Source organism: Drosophila mauritiana, chromosome 2L (assembly GCF_004382145.1).
Source record: "Drosophila mauritiana strain mau12 chromosome 2L, ASM438214v1, whole genome shotgun sequence".
Classification (NCBI taxonomy): Eukaryota; Metazoa; Arthropoda; class Insecta; order Diptera; family Drosophilidae; genus Drosophila; species Drosophila mauritiana.
In genome coordinates this window covers 10,553,716-10,574,750 of record NC_046667.1, presented here as the reverse complement: position 1 = coordinate 10,574,750, position 21,035 = coordinate 10,553,716, and the positions used below count along the sequence as shown (strand labels likewise).

General features: G+C 41.3%; 2 protein-coding genes across 4 annotated transcripts in view; one reads left to right on the top strand and one right to left on the bottom strand.

Moving 5' to 3' along the window:
• The first annotated feature begins 290 nt into the window (after positions 1 to 290).
• Positions 291 to 21,035, top strand: part of LOC117138669 (mucin-17) — a 29,030-nt gene continuing 8,285 nt past the window's right edge. Inside the window, exons 1-3 of one of the 2 annotated variants that reach the window (XM_033300929.1) lie at positions 291 to 572; positions 667 to 724; positions 12,187 to 12,425. In XM_033300929.1, coding sequence (XP_033156820.1) covers positions 12,194 to 12,425 — 232 coding nt within the window. In that variant the 5' untranslated portion in view covers positions 291 to 572; positions 667 to 724; positions 12,187 to 12,193. Of the gene's footprint in view, positions 725 to 12,186; positions 12,426 to 21,035 lie in introns of both variants that reach the window. The other variant, XM_033300922.1, reaches the window with a different exon arrangement.
• Positions 10,355 to 10,910, bottom strand: LOC117138682 (outer dense fiber protein 3-like protein 2). 2 transcript variants are annotated; one of them, XM_033300949.1, is made up of 2 exons: positions 10,764 to 10,910; positions 10,355 to 10,715 (listed from the first exon to the last, which is right to left on the bottom strand). In XM_033300949.1, exon 2 carries the CDS (start codon positions 10,682 to 10,684, stop codon positions 10,481 to 10,483), a length of 204 nt encoding a protein of 67 aa, XP_033156840.1. In that variant the 5' UTR covers positions 10,685 to 10,715; positions 10,764 to 10,910; the 3' UTR covers positions 10,355 to 10,480. The 2 variants fall into 2 exon arrangements, with proteins under 2 accessions (XP_033156840.1, XP_033156832.1); XM_033300941.1 differs by having other exon boundaries at positions 10,355 to 10,704; positions 10,764 to 10,909.

Below are 21,035 nucleotides of genomic sequence, written 5' to 3'. Positions count from 1 at the left end.
AATAATAATCTTACAAACATTTTTTTGGCTACTTGGAATATGTTTTTTTATAAACAAAAGCTGTCTAGAAACTAGCTAATCCGCCAACTCCGTTCAAGCCTAACATTGCGACTTGAACTTGCCGCCGTTCGAAGCCGGGGCGTGCATAGGTGGGCGTGGCGGGTTGGGATGGAGAGGGGAGGGAAGGGGCAGGTGTGCGAGCGAGCTTGGTTACCGCCGACGGCTGCAACAACAAAAGGCAAACATCGCCACTCTGATGTCGATTTTTTTGTCGGGCCGCGCTTCGTTTATTTTAGTTAGTAACGAGATTTCGAGCGCTCAACGTTGACGTCGCGGTTGAAAATCGAAAATCGTCCAAAGGCGGCAGAAAGCTCCCATAACTTACAGTGCGTACTGCCTATGGTGAAACCCCGTTGCGTCGCTGAAGTGTGCAATTGTGTGCGGGCGCGCAGACATGAAGTGAATAAGAAATTGGAAAAGCACTAAAACATAACATATATGTAAAATATATATTCAGAAAAAAAAACGAAAGAAGTAAAAAAAAACGCAAAAGAAAACGGCAAGAAACGTGGGTAAGGCCAAAAGCGAGGCAAAAACCGTCTAAAAAGCAGCAGCAATAGCAACACCACCACCAGCTCGACGCTAATCAGAAAATATTTCTTTAAGCCCATCCATCGCGCGCCTCAAATCGAAAAAGCGCGAAATATTCATTTCGGCCACAAACGTAAGTGTCTGCATGTGCAAGTCGATATGTGGTCATAAGTAACATACATATGTATGTGGCTAAGTTTGTACAACAAGCCAGGGGACACTTGTAGTAACAATATTGCATTGGCAACAAAAATAATAATAAAGGTTGTTGATAGTCAGTCGGTTGGTTGCCAAGAGTGAAATTATTGAACAAGAAATTCGTTCGCTTGGTGATTTTCTGGCCAGCGAGGCGGGGGAAAATGCGCCAAAATATTTACGCGCCGTAAATATTCAGTTTAGCTGCCATAGCCAAGGAAATATAGCCAATTGCAGTGGTTCTTGCAAAAATTAAAGGTAAATTCTAAAAATAAAGAAAGCAAGCAGGCAAACTAAAAACTGAGACAAAAAACCTTCATAAATCAGCGAATCCATAAATGTTAGAAAATTCCCTGGAACCGTTGAAAAATTTGTTGAAAATAAGATTTATTCAGTAGCTTTAGCTTTTTAGCAGATCACGTTTCAAAGAAATACTTGAAATATGTTTATCCACATTTCCCAAGAAATCTGCGAAGCTGTTCGCACAAATCACCTGCTAAATTCGCAGTAAGTGAAGGATGATGTGTCCATGCGATTGTTTTGATTCGAATATATGTATTATTACCCACCTACATAGTTCACTTACCTGTGTTCAATACCCCTGATGCCAAACAAACGCTTTTGAACTATGTGCCATTATGGTTAGGCATTGCTCTTTATTTCTGTGTACTTTTGTTTGGCGGCGGCGGTGACTAAGTGCTGATTTTTACGATTACAGGTGTTTGAAATGTATTCAAAATTTATGAGCTACTTGCTGCTGCAACTGATGTGTGTGTGGCAGATGAAATAAAGCATTTGACAGCAGCCCAGACCTTACAAGGTTCATTGCTACTCGTCACTGTGTTTTTTTTATTCCCCCCGATTTTCATGTAGGCTTGCTGCCTAGATAATAAACATTAAGCTTAATGGCATTGTCGCTGGGCTATTCAGCTACCAACTACCAACTACCAACTACAGAAAAAAATAAAGCGAGTAAATCAACAATAAACAAATGGCAAGACACGCGTGTCTGCCTTTTAGCCGTGGCTTGTGAACTTTTCTTGCGGCTTTTTTCTCCTTTTACTATTTTTTGGGTTTTTTTTTTGCTTTGCTGGCAGCTTCTATAGCGTGTTAATTCAGACGGTATTGTATTGAAATCTTGTTCCTCAATTTTTGGCACATTCATTCAGCGCGACTTCTGGGGATTCAGTGCAAATTAAGCGTTGCTTCTTGCCGATTATAGAATTTTTCGCAGCTTGTTGTCGATGGGTGGTCGGTCGGTCAGGCGGCCCAAAGTAAATTCGCCTATTATGGCCGCAATTAGTTGATTTAAATTATTAACTTGAAGGTTCAAGGTTAAGGATGGCCATTTCAGATGAATTGTGAGTGCCCGAAGTTTCGTATATACGAATGTGTATAAATCATTCAACTAAATGCATGCGAAATCTTTTGTCCGACCGCGTAGAGCGTTGAGAATTATTATAGAATAATTTCTGTTACGTGAGATTAAGCCATATGCTCTGACGAAATCGCGTGCTGATGATAGTTCGACGATGTATTATTTTATTTTTAACCCACAATACATATCTTTCACGTGCGCAAAGGCAGCTAGCCAGGTTGTCAACAGTACATATGTAGATGAGTTAAGTGCAGAATTTTAGAGTGGCAAGTGCGAAAAGGGTATATATTTTTATGCTTTAGGCATAATTTCTACATATGTGCCTAATAAACATATTCAGCATATGCATTTATTAACTAAACTGGGACTTCCTGCCAAAGTAAAGCCGCCGCGCGACAAAAAAAGTTCGAGATATGAATGGATATATGGCTAACACATAGCCGTTGCCACTTTAGATATAGCCACTTCATTCATAGGCAAATACTAAATGGCAGCCATGCCAAACAAACCAAACACGGTGCACAAATGGCTTGCAAAACGGCCAAGACGAAGAAGTCGCAAAGTGCAAAAAATCACTTAGCGCATTTTAACAATGCTCATTACCAATTTGGCCGAAGGGGGGCACTCGAGCCCCGCCCACCGCCCTCGGGCGCCCACGAATTCGGCACGTGGACCCATTTAAAGTAGTGCAGACAGACAATAAAACCAAAATCGCGCATATCTTCGATATATAGCCAAAAAATATTTGTGAATTTTTTATGAATGAAACGCAAAATGTGTTGAATTTGAATTGCCTTCGCTCGTCTTCCCATTTTTTTCCGATTTTTTTGCACACATTGCGTGGCATAGTAGATACATGGCTTGCATGGCTAAATAATAATGAACATTTTTTTAAAAACTTAAACCTCTTACGTACAAAGTCTTCCAGTGGCTCAAAGACCGTGTATCCACGAATACAAAAAAAAAATTAAATAAAAAAAACAGAAAAAACCGGCAAAAATGCAGCAGATTAACCAAGTCGGTGTTACTACCCCCACATACAATTTTCATTTAATTGCCACGCACTTCATAAAAAGTGAAAACATTAAATTGCCATAAGCATTTAAACCTCGTGAATAAATAAGGCAGAAATGGTTTTACACTCGAGTGTTTAATTTTTATTCGCTGACTCTATATTAAATCAATTAATTTGTTGCACACTCGTTACCAGGAAACGAATTCATATTTCATTTTTTCACCTACGTCACAATTGGCTTTGAAAAATACCCAGTTTGCCCGATTCAGCTGAACATTCGAATGAGTTTACTGCAATTTCAATAAATGTCAAATATTGAGTTTTTTCCTTTGACAGTTTTTTGTCCAAAAAAAAAGGTAAATATAAATATAAAAACTTTTAATGATAGAAAAATAAATAAAGACACTAATGGCGGCGGCCAAAAATCAACTGATATGCGGATAAATAAAATAAATTTCACTGTTTGCTTACTTTATTAAAAGTTCATTGGTTTACATTTAAGATTGCAATGGAACCCTGAAACCGCCTGTCGTTTATATCTTAAAACATATTGCCCCTCGGACAAGGTAAACACAGTACAAATACCTGTGAGTGTTTTTGCCAAGTTTGCTCAAGATGACTTAACCAGCGTCTTTCAATTTCCGGTCGCAACTTGATGTGTTTTTTAGCTGACTCATTTAAAATATTTTCGAAGAGAGTCGGGCGGGAAAACCTACCAACAGCGTAGCAGATGCAAAAATTCTGCAGAAGGGACTTTAAGCGAGATTTATTCGGTTTCGGTTGAAATTCATGAATACACAAATGCACGGCGTCCACATGAACTCCTCTCAACGATAAAAAATTTCACAAGTGACTTGAGCCGGGCTTTGTTTATATTTTTTTGGACGAAACCTGTTTCCATATTTTTGCTCGAGCCAAAAATCATAACAAAACATCAACATTTTATCGATTGAAATAAGATGGTCGGTCGGTCAGGCGGGCAAACATATTATTTTGGAAATTTTTTCAGCTTAGATCATTTCGTTGAGCGAAGTAATTCTGCCAAAAATGCGCATCTAATTACACGAATGTGTGGCGCCATTTGGACAGCATTGAAAATGCCACAAAAATAATTCAATATAGGGGGGGATCGCCCATCAACCTTCGTACGTGTAGTTTTAATTAATTTGCTTTCGGAAGCACAAATATTGAAAATCGCCCATGTGCCCTCAACAATTTCGAGGCGTGTGTAAAAACTGATTTCGCATGTGGCGGCCTCATTTTGAAATGATATTGAATATCGATCCGACGAACTGGCCTGTGTGTTTGTCCAGTTCCCCCAGACCAATCCATTTTGACTCATCCGTATTTAGTTTCGGGTTTTTTTTCTCGGCATTACTATTTATTGCCGGCATTAATCACCTGCACTATAGAGCCGCAAATAATACCTTTCGACTTGTTTCGTCTTGACTTTATGAGGGTTTTCGGGCGATTTATGAATTCCCATTAAGCTAAATGTTCAATTAGCGCCAAGGCGTGATATTTTGGTTAATCAATGTCGGCTGAATGCATAAAATATACTTTGCGATAAGGTTCAGGTATAACTGCGCTATTTCCTGACAGCTGAACACCGACTTCAGGAAATACTAGTTCGCTAGCTCACTAGTGACACACAATGTCTTAACTTTTTACAATAACAAACAAATTATTCAAATAATTCTGTAAGTTAAAAGTCATTTCGGCCTGGTATCGAATGTACCAGGAATTTCTTTTGACAATCATTTCTTGCAGTTAAGTTTCGCCTGCAGAAACTTGGGGCCAAGTAGAATTCTCTGCACTGCAAGTTGTTGATTTTTCGGTGTTCTTTGCTCCCCTTTTGGTTGCCATAGTATCCACATGTAGGCGAAGTGCCACAAAGCTGTTGTAAGTATCTGCTGGATACGAAATTTATAACAGGCAGCCGGGAAACTTTCGAGCTGGCCCAAAACCCAAAACCCCGCCATCCTTCACCTTATCCGTGGCCAAAATCGTAGTTACAGCAAAACAAGCGTAAACAAAAACCTTTAACGACAGGCGGTCGGGAATCGGGAAATGGGGGTAAATATTCATGCACAATTTGCATTTTGAGGCGGCGACTACTTTACATCACATTTTTGTGTCAAATCAGCGCAAATTTGAAGGCGTTTAGACAGCCCGCCCCAAAACTGAAGACGAACCAAGTGAAGTGAACGACCCACGGATTCGGCTGGCACATGTATAGTAAGCCAAATTGGACAGCCCTCTTGGCCTTTCGTCTTCGCCAACTTGGAGCTCACCCCCCTTCCCCGCTTGGCGATGTTGCGGCTAGTCGCAAAATGCAGAGCACACATTTTAAACAAAATGTCAAGAACGAAGTGAAACGTGGCGCTGACACAGGGCGCACTCCAAAATGGAATCATTGTCTTCGGCTAAAGGGTAGTTGCGTCAAATTGTCCAAACCAAATAAATGAAGAAAGGTTGCTCCGGAAATTGTAGCTCATTGGTTTGAATATTAGTTAGCCATTTCAGCATGTTTCTAAGTCAACTTTAATATAACATGATTTCCATGGCAGCAGGACATGCAGTCAAAAACTTAACTATAATAACGGTGTGTTAATTTATAATAATAATCTCTGTCAATAAAAACAGTACTAAATCAGAAGCACTCCAAGTTCAAGCAATGCAATCCTATACGTATTATTAGCTAAACATTTATCTCTTCTCCCATAATTTTAGCTGTTGTTTTATCTATACGATTTTTTAAAGTTTTATCCTCAAAAATTCCCTGTATCCTGTCATAACCCCCATGGCTTTATCTATGTCACCTTCTGCCCTTCGTGCTGTAAAATAAACTTTATCGATTCCAACAAGCACTGTGTGCATCCTGCCTGTCAAGAATTATTCAGGATATTTCGCACACATCCTGCGAGCCTCGTCCTTTGGGCTGTCAAAATGAAAATTCGCATACGGAAACCACAATAATTGCTGCCATAACACTTGCTCTGCCGTCGATGACAGGCGGCAACAGAGTTGCTTGATTTTGTTTCGTATTTGCGTTTTTTATTTTGTTGTGTTTTTGCAACTTGCAGTGCGGCTTGGCCATCAACTGCGCACTGCGAAAGTATCTGAAAGCTGAAATCTGTGTATCTGTGCCGTGGCCCACATTGGCCGGCGGCTATAATTGAATTCCCACGAATCACAATTTCACCCCAAGTTCAAGTTGAAGCTGCGGCCATAAAAGGGCGACGGGCAAAGCCGCCCAAATTAGATAAACATGTAAATGATTATTGACACAAAAAGGCTGCTCCGACGGCATGAATAAATTCAGAATGTGTAATGTGCATATGAATAATATGAAAAGGACACAACTGGCGATACAAATTGACGTTTTATTTGCCTTTCACCTGATGACAGACGACAGAAGCCAGACAGCCGAGAAGGGACCCCAAAAAATGGGAGGTGGCCAAGAAAACCCAAACCCAGACCCAAAACCAGAAAACCTCAACCTCAATAATGAAGTAATTGGCCGAATTTGTCTTGGGCCAACGACGAAAGTTGTCGGGATGCGGCGGCTTTAAGATAGAAATGTATCTGAATCTGGTGGCGGAACAAGGGTGGATGCTTCATCGAAGATACATTCAAAGTTCCCACTCCCGCTTGGACTTTCAAAATGTGAATGCACTTTTGTCGAACGTGACAGGTTTTTGTTGCTCCACTTTTGTTTTCTTGTCTTGCTTTTTTTTGGTTTTTTGTTTTTTTTTTTATTTTTTTGCCGAGCAGCAGGAAGAAGTCGAGCGTTGGGGTTTATTGACTTTTTGACTCACATTAAATGGTCTTAAATTCCTGAAAACTTTTAATGCGATAGCTTAGCTTAAGCTGACCGACGATGACTTACTGCAGCTTTATGTGGCTCATTTCGGATGAGCAAAGTTAAGGTAATCGTTTAAAGTTAATGCAAAAAAGCCGAGTATGGCGAAAATGAATCTTTCGACCAGGAAGTTCTCGATGATTCCGCACGTTAACTGGGTCAGCTAACGAAATTAAATTATTTCATATTAATCGTTTTATTTGTTGTGATTAACTCGCAATTTTCCCCAATTTTGGCGAGCACATTAAATAGGCAGGCGAAATTACATTTTAAGCTATCACTTAAACAAGTCACGTGCGTGGAACACAGGGTCGATTATGGTTTATCAAGGGGAGGTTATACCAAGCACACACCAGCCCAATTCAGTAATATCAATTAAAATCGGAAATGGCATAAACAAATCGAAATGCGTGTGAGGTCAGTTCGCTGCTCCGACTTCCTTTAACCCTCCAATGACCCTTCAATCAGCCGGCCTGTGCGTTTGTCAGTTGGCTGGGAATCAATTGCCAGGGGCTGTCAAATTAACATTATCTTTTGTTACGAATACGTTTTGTTTGGCCAAAAGAGTTTCACTGATTGCCCGAATTGCTAATGACAGTCAGCCGAATGGATTCCGGTGAGACGAATATTAAGCAAAGGCTGGCTGGAAAGTCGTGCATGATTTCCTTTTACGGGTTTCCCATGAATACTGCCAAATTAATATTAAAATATAACATCTTATTCTCAGAAGCCTAAGGTTCTGAATCAAAAGGTTCTGAGGAACAACTTTAATAAGAAGCAACTCAGGATAATCAGACTTTTTTAAGGACAGTTTTGGCACAATGCGAATTCGACGATACTCTTTCAATTCGTAGATAATCAATGCATTTTTAAAATCCTATTTTAAATAATTTCCTACTTTAATTGGTTCTAATGAAATGTATTGGTTTACAATGTAGTTGCTACTTCGGAAGCCTTTAATTTGCCAGAATTTGCAGTACCCACACCTATCGACATTTAAATGCAATTAAGTTCTATGCCCATTTACAATTATCCACGGCGATCATGTGGGCCTGTAAGCCTAACTGGCAATTATTCATGTAACAGGCCCAGACAGGCCGAGATCGTGCTAAAAATAAAGAAGAATGTACTCACCCAATCCCCGCCAGCCACTTAAGGGCAATCTTCGCTTATTATGGCAATATGGGGATAATAGAGACCCGCCTGGGGATCTAACATACTGAACGAGTATGAACGAGTGTCGCCTGGTCAGGAATAGAATAGAGCAGGCGAAAGCCACGCATGTGCTCCACTAAAAATAGACGCAACCATTTTTCCAACCGTCGCGATGGCCACAACGATGGCCCATAAACGCGTAGCAGCCAGCCGAGGAGCTGGATGCCAAACTGCTGATTGACATAAAAGAGCAAGTGGAGTTGTGAAAATAGGAAAATAAAACAGAGAGTAGTCCGTGCAAACTGGCAGCAGTTATGCCCAAGAAGATGAATCAACATTCCGAGCGGTCAACGTACCACGTTCAGGAATGGCACGCCATCGAGGATGCAGCTTCTGCATCAGCTTCTGCTCCTGCTCCCGCTTCTTGTGATTCGGTTGATGATGATGATGATGGTGCTGCTGATGGCCAGATGAAGATGGCAACCTGCGGACATGGCTTCATAAACACAAAGACATCCAGCCAATGGGCAATGCATCGAAAGAGGCTGCTTAAGCAGACCAAAATCCCAGCCAGAAGTCCGTCTGGCGAAGATTAGATGCACTTGAAAAGAGTGCTGTGCACGATGGTTGGACAATCAATAGATTCAAATGAAGAAGATTGACATTTTAATTAGACTTTAAACAATTTATCTAACATGACATCTTTTATGTCAACTTTTGTTACAAATGAATGTCACTTTACTTGAAATATTTGTTTTTGTTTTGATTTTTAAATAGGGAATTTTAAGATCATAAATTTTTGAATATTAATTGAATGTGGAATGGAGATATATATATTTTACTCCCAATTCTGGCTACCAGGTAGAATACCTTTGGTGAAGGGTATGCAGCAGGCAAAATTGAGCAAAGATGCCAGAACGTAACATTAAAATAAACGCGCACAGATAAATCTTGGGCAGGAGGAGTGGATCGAGGGCAGTGCGTCCAGTTCCCAAGTCCCCGAGTTCCCGAGCTACTCCAACCGCCCCACTCGCCCCGGGCTCATCCGCGTCCTGGAGCAGCGAAAATGCAATCAAATGCGGTCCGTTGTCTGTGCGTCCGTGTGTCTGTGCGAATACGTGATGTCCAAGCGGCGGTCAGCTCGAGCATCTGCAAAATGCACGCACATCGCACATCCGTGAAATTCCTGAGTCGCTGCTGCATGTGCCATGCATTTACGTTGACGTTGCAATTACAACTGGCCAGATGGGAGGAGGAGCAGGAGCAGGAGGAGCTGGAGGGGCTGCCTTCTCTGGCGGACTCAGTTAGTCCAAAGCCCTTTCCTTTCTTTGGCTTTCTGCTGGCCATTCCCACGCCGAAGTCCAGTACAGGGAGAGAAAAGAAGGGTACTTGCATATGATTATTAGAGTGTCAAAATACATTCGAATTCAAATGTAAAATAAAGTTGAAAAGCTAAATTCATAATAATATGAATTCAGCACGTAATTGGTTTTTAGCCGCATTTTCAGGCTAATGACATTCAATGTAACCAACAATAGACATTTTTCTCAGTGTATCCAGGCCATTCCCACCCCAGTCAAGTCTTCTGACCGCTGCCTGTTTACTGTGTGATTATTACAGGCAGCGAGGAAAATAACAGGCTTTCGCTTAGATGCCAGAAGCTGCTCCTTTGGCGCGGTTCAGTCACTCAGTGGACGACTGGCCTGGACTACAAAGTGAGTTACTTAGGCCGGCGGCTTCATTACAGTTCCACCAGTCCTTCTGTCCTTCACAAAGCCGACCAACAGCTGAAGTGCCCTCATCTAAGCCCTCGTCCTGAAGTGAAGAGAAGTGAAGTGTCCTGGCCAAAGGCTCTTCCAGCAGGTCCAACAAGTGGTTGTCGCCGCATTGTGTATCAATTCTCATGCCAGCAGCCACCACAGACTGTCATTATTACCATTTCCCGATTCGCCACCCCCGCCGCCGATTTGCATTTGGTGCATCTATTGTCCATCACCCATCTCCATTCGAATTGTATGTGTCGTCGAATTAATTGCCGAGTTAAGGGCGATTAGCAATCGCCGTTGCCATGGCATCGATTTGAATGGAAATTGTGCATCAATGTCTTGGGCATTAATTGATGCAAATTGGAAATGCAATGCGGGCGAATTGGATATAAAGGATATGTTCAAAGGCTTACTATAAATATTTATGGATTCAATTACATATTTCCCCGCTATTTACATCATAAAACATTCGATTTAGAAACTTGATTACTAAATACGGGATCAGGATCGAATCTTCAGGATAATCGAATGGGAAGGGGCTTCATCTTGGAGTTCCTAACATACATGGAAAACTGTGGACCCACCGCGTTTCCGTAGCGAGTCACTTTATCCACCTTATAAGCAGCAGGACCCGGACCAGGTTTTTCATCTCTCTTGCGGTCAATTCTGCGGCCGAAGGAGAACTGCGGTCCTTTTTGTCCGAAACTGCTGGGTAGCATGTAGGCTCCAGGTCCAGGTCCTTGAAAAATACTGAAAGGATGTGCGCATTGTCGTTGGAATATTAAGATTTCAACCTACCATAATTCCTAGACATGTTCACAAATTATTCGATGTAGCCTAATTTCAACAATTCTAATTTAAATATCTCAGATTTGGAGGACAAATAAATTTTTTGGGAAACAAAAAAGAGATGCGTTCCGGGAACAGTCGAATTGTGAAATGAAAAATATCCATATAAATCCAATAATCAAACGACACATGAAACTCTCGGAATATGTGATGAATAAATATATACACATATATATTGCAAAAGTAAACTTTAAACAACCAACAAATAATCGTTTAACTAACTTATTGGATGTATATCTGATGGATTGTTACATTTCCACAATGATTCACACACCCCGATTGATTGATTAAATATTTATTTATTTGCATAACTTTACAATCTGCTTAATTATCCGTAAATCAACAGCTATTTTCAACGCCCAGACATAAAAGACGGGGCGCCAGTGGGCAAAAAAAAAACAACAACTCATGCTGATTAATTATTAACACCTAGGGCGTAAAAAACATTAATTAACTTTTATGCACACGCCACACTAATTAATATTTAATTTGCCTCAAATTGTACAGCATTTTGCATTGTTCTAGCGATTCACAGTTTTCAGTTGCGCACTAATAGATTTTATTTATCTGATGTAGCTAATGTATCTGGCGGATACGCTCTTCGTTAATTTGCATAAAGCCAAATTCTCCGGCTAATTTCTTGGCTGACAAATGGCAATCTGATTGAAAGTAAAGCTTTTTATCAAATTAGGCATTTCGCATACCTCTTGTCACTAAAAATGTTAACCGTTAACCAAATTATGTTGGCATGAAATATTCATGGCATGTTCGATATAAATCACTTATCATAAAATATTTAACATCTTTATTGTGTTAGTCAAACGTTGTTAAGAATGCGAAAAGTGGATGGATGCTAATTTTTCGGTTTCGATTGGCTGAAACTTGAATCGTTTAAATTAATGTGTGCTTTGTGCTGTTTTAACAAAGTTGATTTAATCATAATTCAAAGTGAAGAAATCCAATTTAAAAGCTTGCCAACATTAAAAGTGGCATTGTTAAAAAAATAGTGATTCCACCATATTATGATGTTTAAATGTGTTATAAATTATGTTGAGCTTCCTCTTTAACTTTATTTTCGGGATCAGTTGTCAAATTTTACTATCCAATTGACTTTTTTTCAATTAATACTATGTGCAACAGTCGCCTTGACTCTCTTCCTTTTCCTTAAAAACTTTCCCCAGAAACTTATGCCAAATTGGTCTGACATTTTTTTAATACTGAAACTTTTTGGCTGCTGCAGCAGACTTTGCATAAATTACGGAAAATCAATAAAACTTTGGCAATGCATGGCATTTAGTCGATAAATTCAAGCTTAATAATTCAAATTTTAAGTATTTAATTAACCATTTTTGCTTTGCATCTGGCCTTGCAGAAGCAGAATGCACAGAACAGAGTGGCATTCGGAGGCATTCCAGCTGAGAGTCAGCCTCGAATTTCATCGAAAGGATTCCGGTACAGATCTGCAGATGTCTAGGAAAAAATGCAATAATAACCAACAGCGACGAGGTCGTCGAAGGCGAACGGATTTGGGGAATCTGCTGGGAATCCGTGGGTCCATCAGCCTGGCCATTTTGATGTTGACCATTTGCATGGCCAACACGTCGACTGCCGGTAAGTGTTGAAAACTGAAAAACTAATAAAATTTCGTTATGAGCCAAATGGCTGGACAAGCGAGGCAAGTGCAAGAGGGGTGGGGTGTCCAAATGCCAATTGCGGAGGATCGGGGCACTGAAAGCTGACAGCAACATGCAGCAGACACGACACACAAGCCTCAATTAAAAGCACATCAATAACAGTCGCCTCCCACTGCAACCGCCCATCTGGCAAGCCACCCCCAACCACCCACAACCACCCAAAACCACCCAAACCATCCGGTGATTCCCCTTCAATTGGCACTTGGCGTGCCAGTTTAGCTTGAGGGTCTGGTTCCTGTGATTCGGATTTTGATTTATTTAACAATTTAGCAACAACATTGGCAATGTCGCAAGCTGTGACTGTGACTTGCTTTACATTTGGTTTTTCTTTCGCATTCGTTGAGCAGTTTTTCATCTCCACTGCAAGAGGAAAAATATTCGAAGCTATGCAGCTCGTTTTTGTTCCATCGAAAGAGGGGGAAATTACAAATTGATCGGAGCAAGGCAGCCAGAATGACTTAAAATAGAAGCAACTTGTTCAGTGTCAATGAAATGAGAAATGTGGTGAAAGGAAACGGAAGTCGTGTATAGAGATAACTACTGTTCACTGTAGCACCATATAAGCTAATCCCAGCATTAAATATTGCATAAATATATGTATTTATTATCCTTAATTTCTAATGCAATTTTCCATCCGAAGAACTATTCATTCACATAGACACTTTAAGCAATCGCCTGTCTATTTATCCCCAATAAAACACACACTCAGGGAAATTCCGATCCACAACCGCAGTGGCCCCAAAGCATGCAGTGGATGGTCCAAACAACGGGCCAAAATAAACTTGTCGCTGTAGTTTGGAGGGAAATTAACACTACCCCGGCATTGGCTCCCTTTGGGCCACTGTTCTCCCAGCCAAAAACAAACATGGAGTGAACGTGGCAAGTGGGGAAAACGAAACGAAATGCTAGCCGGCGGCTTTGGGCGCTTAAAATTCCCCCTTTGGGCCAAGTTTGAAAAGCTCTTTAATCGCTAAGCTGCGTTTAGGCGTCAGATTTTGTGTTGCGACAGGCTCACACCCCGCCCACATAAATTTACCTACGCCCCTTTTTGTCCTTTGTATTTTACCAGCTGTTTAAACATTTTTGCTAACTCGGCCGTTGTTGCAGGGGATACCCCGCAATGGGTAAGGGTATGCAGGAACTACAGTTGGTAGTAATTAATTTTTAATTTAGACAAATTTATATATATGTATATGAAAGTCTGTTGCAATTATCTTTTAACATATAAGGAACACGATGAGCTCTTTTCAAGTTTCTGTTTTCTAAATGACAAAAGCTTAATCAGAGACTTTAGTAATAGTTAGTTACTTACACGCGATGTTTCCAATTGTTCCCAACCTTTTTTTCTAAATTCTAAAAGCTCAGTATACTACAGTCGACCCATTTTGCGCTCTAAAGTTTTTTTTGGAGCTCTTTGCCACAACGAGCCGCCAAATGAGGCATCCCTGGACGAAGGGCGTGCAGAGCGGAGTTTGCGGATATGCGGATGTGCGGATGCTGGGGTTCCCCGGACTGGCACTCGCGAAAGTGGCGAATGCGGCTTTTGCATGTGTTTGCTTGGCAGCTGCAATTTTCGTTGGCCATTTTACACGCCCGGCCTGGCAGGACTTCTGGGTCCCAGTTCCCCCATGAAAATGTTCAAGTTCAGCGCTGTGCTGGCGAAAAAAGTTAGCGAGCTTGGCCACAAAAAAGCGGTGTGGCCTAGTATGGAATTTTTTTTAATCAGGCCTGCTTAAAAGTTAAATGGCCAGCGCAGAATTTGCCCACTTCATCCAGCGAATTAGGTGTGGGTTAGGCCAGTAAATCCGAGAAGCGTTTGGCCTAACAATAAGGTCGAATGGTTTCTGGTCAAACGGCACGAAATTAATTTTAATTTTTTATGCGCACCTTTTTAATTTTCAATTAAGTGCCAAAGCAAGGGTTAAAATTGTTATAAACGGAATTTACCTGAGGCCAAAGGGTTGAAAAAAGGATAAGAAGGTTATTATTGTTCAAATACACTCTCGCATTTCTTTAGTTCAAGCTGTTTTATTTATTAAAAATTTTGTGGCATAGATATAAAGGGTGCATTAAAAATAAATTAACTAAAATAAGCCCAATAAAACCATAAAATCCAATTGGTTTGCTTAGTTGATTGAAACCAGGAGTATGCACTAGAAAAAAGAGTACAAAGGATAAGCGGTCACAGAAATGCCTGAATCTTTTTAACTGCCTTTTTACGAACCTGGCAACAATTTGCGACAATATACTGAAAAACCAAAGCGAAAAATGGCACTCAAACTGCTGTCAAGAGGCACAGCAAACCGAAATGCAAACAAAAGACAGGAGGAGCGATGAGAAATGGATGCATTTGGGAAAATCTGGTGAAGCCAAATCAAACGTAGTCGGTGGGGGGGAAAATAACCCTGTTTGTATTCTGTGTGCAGCAATCCTGGCCCCAGGACAATTGTCAAGGTGAAAAGGGGAAACTGCAAAAAAAAGGGACACCATTCGATGGAATATAAAAATGAACTACAATTTTGCAAATTTTAAGCACATTTCAGATGCTGTGAAAAAGTCGTCAGCGTGTCGAAATAACCGATTTGCATATTTACACCTACACAAGTGCAAACAGCACCCACACGCGTGCAGGCACACACAGATACTAACACACATAACTTGCATACAATAAATCTAGTGACGTCTCGAGAGAAAGACGTCACGTACAAAGAAGAGTTTGGCGAAAAGTAAGAGAACCTGGATACGTTGCTTTTCCTGTTTCCTGCTTAAGTTCCTGCCCAGCTCTTGTTGTGTTGGGAAATCCTTGCAGTCGGTTCCCCCCAAAAGCCCCGAATGCCGAGCAGAAGGTCCTTGCATCCTGCTCCTCCTGCTCACCGCAAAGTGACGGTGAAAAATCGTCGCCAGTTCACATGAAAATTGTCAGAGCGCTATTACGAAAATGAAAATGAAAATGAAAAGAAAATCGAGCTCATCATGTGTATATAAAAATACATATTTTCCACTCTACCTCGACTGCGTTGATAATGAGCACCATTGAGCGGGAAACGGGGAAAACTAAGGAACTGGATTTATATTCATGCGGAGTACGGAGAAAAGTTCTTTGTTAATACTTTCGGGGTAAAGACTTTTCGGAATAAAAGATTTCGTCGAATGGCTTAGTCGGAGTGAAGCATTAAATTGGAGCATTCGGCGAGTTAACTAAATTTAAATGCACAACAACCTTAAACTCAGCTATTTTATTGTTATTTATGTAAAGTTGTTTACAGAATTGAGCAAGCAAGCACACATGCAGCCTTGTTTATTTGTGCAAAAACATTTCTCTAGCGAAATGCTCGCCTGAATTAAAACAATTCCTTGGCAATTGATTGACTCTGGACCAACCTCCTCGTTTATCGCCGGCGGAGGAGAAGCCTGAGCACCGCAACCACATCATGTTCCCCTATTAACTTGCATCCCGAACAGTCGACCAAGCCCACATATTGTTACAGTGAAGCCCCGCACCGTGTCCCCGCTCCTAGGGCGTCTGTCACGTGGAACGGGGTAAATGGATAAATAACGATATGTTTACAGATGGCACTGGGCGAAGCGAAAAGGAGGAGATGAGGTGTGTGTGTGTGCATGTGTCGCTGATTTATATGCGAATTTTTATATGCACAGTTAAGGTGGCACGTATCCGAGGGCTGGGCACGGAGGAGCAGAGAAGATCCGACCCGGGAGACAACTCCTTTGGCAGTTGTCAGTTGCCTGTTGCCTCGGCAAACAAACAAATGCGGCGGCGTCTGAAGAATTTGTATGCAAACAAACGGGACACACGGCAAACACCCGGCAACTGGCAAACATGCAAAAAAACAAACAAACAAACATGCTTACGACAATGTTTTGTTTCAACTGCGTGGGAATGGCCAACGTCTTCAAGGAGAGAGTCAGAGATTTTCATTTTTTTTGGGACTTTGGCTTAAAGCTTTAAGCAAATTCTTAGCCATACTTGAACTGCAAAACAGCAAATAGCTGCTCATTTTTAATGCATACTTCATAAATCCTTGTCATAACTTTGTTAGCCAAGTTGCGTTGTTGCCTCCGCCAAGTCATCATCCGCCAGTATCGCCCACCCATCCAGTTGCTCGAGTTTGTCTTCTTGGCGTTGCGTATACGCAACGTTGGTCGCGCCACTGCAATTTTATGGCTTATGGCCACGCCTCCAAGCGGGAAACTATTTATCTGACATTTATATGCAATGGCACTGCGAAAGCCATCAGCCATATTGCTAAGTTTTAGATCGAGTATCATCAATAAGCGTCGATAAGGATCTTGCCTATACATTTTTTATAATGACTAATAAAACTGAGATACTCCGAAGTATCAGTCAAATGGTGACTGTTTTGTGCTTCTTTTGGTTTCACTGAGAACACCTTTTATTCACACTACATCAATTATTATGGTCAACGAAGGACTCTTCAACTTCCAGCAATTTGGCTCCGAAAACGATTCAACTTCAATTAGCATTACAATGACCCAAGTCTGGCAGATGCAACCTTTTCCGCAGCTTTGGCCATCGGTAGGCGAAAAAAAGTTCTTCAGCAAACCGGAAATATTTTAATTTCCGTCTCTGCTCCTCTTTTTTTTCTGCTTTTTTTTGAATACAGTTGCCAGCTTTTAGGCGTTTCCGTTTTTAATTGCGGAGTTTCCTTGTTTTCGTTTTACCCATTGAATTAAAGTAAATACTTTAAGCGTTTGCCAAACAGTAAAAGCCATCACAGAGCAGAGGTCGGCAAATAAAATGCGAGAAGAACTTGGTGGAAAGTAGCGTTGAAATTTGCATAAAATGTTTTAATTCAGCCAACCGGGCAGGGATGTGGACATACCAAGTACCCCCTTCTACTGCCCGCATTATGTCCAGCTTGACATTTTAAAGACAACAGCCGCCCCTCGCGGCTTAATTGAATTGTTTAATGGAGTCTTACGACAACAGAAGAGCAAGGGAAAAAAAAATCCAAACGAAAAAAGGAGCGGAAACGAAAAGGAAAAATCAAAACGGCATAAAATAAAATGCGGGTCGAAAGCAGATGCTTTCACCTTTCCTTTCCGGCCCACGACCACTTTCTCCGCCCCGTTAATTTAACGCCACTTGGCAGTCGTAAAAAATGCCAACAAATTGTCGCCTTTGGTCAAAAGGAAAGAAGTCCAACAAAGGGCCACAAAAACCAGAAAAAAAAAGATCGAACCGAAAAAAGAACCAGACACCTAAAAGGTAAAACGGATACATTATGATCATCGTTATCAGGTTCCCAGCTGTTATCAGCTTATCGGTCCGGCTCGACTGTAGCGCATTCAATTTGCCATTTTATTAACCTGTCTGGGAACAAGAAAAAAAAACTACCTTGCTCAACTTCATCAGCCGGGTGGAAAAGTTTCGCACAATGGCAAAAGTTAAATCTGTTCACATTATTCAAGCATTTACGTGGCCTAATCCTAGAAAAACTTTTACGCCCCACCAGAAATCGACAGGCAATATTTATCCGTTTGTATTTTCCATAGATTTTCAATACAAACAGAAAAACTGTGTGTGTGCCACTGGGATTTGATGCCCCGAAAAGTATATATTTGTAATTTAAAGTTCTAGAAGCATAACTATGCCGAAAGCGATGTAGTCACGTCTGGCAATAAAAATGAGTGTATACCCTTGGCATATGCAAACGGGCTAAGAACAGCTCTAGTTCAACGCGTGCCTGGCATTTCCTTCCAAGTGCTCCTCCAGGTAATTCTATAAAGTTTTCGCCCATAACTTTGTCGGAAATTATTCGAACTGGATCGTAGCCAAGTTTATCCTTGTTTGCAGCCAAGTTCAGAAGCGGAAAATCAGCTTTATTGCGGGTCCTCATTGGTTTATTGTTTCAAGTGAAAGGGATAGTTCGTATTGATGATTATATATACAAAGCTACAGTTATTCGTTTTAAAGACCATATGAAGTTTGGGGATTGCTGTAGTAGCTAACCGGTTTGCCTTTTGTCACTTAAAGTGTGTGCAAACAATCAGCATACTGGCCACAAATATGTACAGACTTTGCCTTCTACTCCTAACTAACTGTCATAATACGTGCTCTAGATGCAGCAATAAGCATAATAACACAGGGGAAAAGGGTCCTGTAAGGACAACAATGCCGGGAAACAGGAGCTTCAACTTCGGTTTGACTTTCGGGCCAGGTCAAATGGTTAACAGCAGCAAATCTGGCAAAACTTACAAACGACTCGAAGTGAAGTTTCCCCCTCGCTGCTGCTGTCGATGTAAAATTGTGTGTGAAATCGGAAAATGAGTCCCCAAGGAAGTTCGTCGCAGGAAAAGCCCGAATATGGAGTGCGATTCCGGTGACGATGGCACATATTTTTCGGGTGGGAAGCTTAAAGCGGCTTTAAGTGGTCATGAGCACGCCTCGCTGAGCAAAATCTGGCCAGGACCAGGACCAGCACCAAAAATTGGACCACCCCGAATGGAACTAACTGACTCGGCATGCGGTTGTCGGATGACTTTGCGGATTCCCTGTTTGTGTAATTGTGGGCCTTCGGTGATGTTTGCCCTTCCTCTGACCAGTGGGCACACCGAAACTGTTGCTGTTTTCATAGGGTTTTTGGACGGAAGGAACGGGAATTCGGAAGGAATACGATGCTATTGGAAGGGGCGTTGCTTACGGCATGTGCATATGAATCCATTGAAATAATTGGCTGATCCAAGTTAACTAAGAGTACATAAAATGTACCATAGAATCATCTTGAAATAGAACCATGTTTAACAAATTATTTTGGATATTATGTAGGTCTCACAATTACGCAACTTAAATTTACCTTTTAAATTGCATGCTATTGTACGCAAATCCATTATATCAGTTTTCAAATAAATTAATCAATTAAATGGGAAAATCGCTGAGCCAAATATGACCCAGAAAGTGAAACCCCGTGCCGTCTCACATAACAGCGCTAAGATCTTATCAAAATAAGCCAATTGAAGAGTGGCCAAGAAAACCAGAAACAAGCCAAACATGTAACACATACCAATGCTGTAACCCGCCTGTGCCGGCGATCCACCAATTACAAAAGCCAAATGCCAACGTGCTGCTGCCAACAGCTGCCACTTGATAATGGGCCCGAACATCATCCACTTTTTTGGCCTAATGCGAAAAGCAAACAGAGGCCAAAAGACACACACAAAGGCCAAAACCGAAACTCACACGTGCCGAGCTGCCGAGGAGAGCAGCAGCAGCTTCTAAAATGAAAAGTGTTAAAAACTTTTACTTTCAATCCGAGCTGGTTTGTCCGACTTTTTTCCCCTTTTCTGTTTGGTTTTTTTTTTTTTTTTCTTAGTTTGGTTTGGTTTGGTTTGGCCTAGAGCGAAGGGCCAAGCCGGCATGTAAATTAGCTTTTGAAGAGCCAAAAGCCAGAGACGCTGGCCAACAAGTGGCGCGCGCTTGTCTCCGTCTCGCTGCGGGTAATTATATTGTGGTCACGTCCCGGCGAGGCATCTGTTTTATGGAGTGTTACACTTTAACGCCGATCTGCAGAGCTCTTCGCCCGGTGGAATGGCAGGAGTGCTGCTAATGACAACTCGGGTTAAATTGAAAAGAGCTCACAGTTGGCCACTTCCAGCAAGGACTTACATTCCACCAAGAAGTCAACTTTGTGGCCAACACGGCGTATGATTAATAAATGGTTATTGAGACTATCAAACGAAAAACTAACTTCTGTGCTTTGCAGTTAATACAAATGAGATTTCATTTTGCATTTATATTTGAATAAGATGAATTTTCATTAATATATAGCAGCTCGAATTTAAATTACTTTCTGTATAATTAAATCACTCATTTAAACGATGATCTTATGGCTTTATTTCAACTTTTTTTTAAATCACTCTCCACGCGCAGATGAAAGCATTAATTTCAGATGAATTGGCATACAGCGGCGTAATTATTGGCATTGCTTTTGATTACTGAAATAAATCGCTCGGTGCAATATTATTTGCCCGTGAAATGTATCTGCCAATAAGCAGGCTACCCACCTGCCCATCTGCCCACCTGACAACCCACTGCCCATACATATGTGATTACTCAAATTGCTACAATTAGGCCGGCTGGGCACGTGAGGCTGACAGAGGGTATCATCTCCATTGGGCCACCAAAGTTCCCAGATCTTGGCCCTGGGTTGGTGGGATAATGTGCCTAATGACAGCCGGAATGATGGGCGAGCCGGGGTTATGCCATTATTAATTTAAATAGCCCATGGACATCAACGTGGTGGCGACAGGAAAGGGGATTACTCCGGGATTGGAACTGGACACGCACACACAGCTAGTGTGGCCAACATGCAAATGCCGGGCGGCACTAATGCAAAATTCAATTTGAATTTTCACTGTGCCAAATTGTTTGAGTTAACACTCAAGTGATTACAGTGGCATTTCACACGTCTGCGCTGATAATTCGATAATATGTCAAGCCTGTGGCATTACAATGCAGTGTTGGGTAATTATATTAGATAAAAGTGTG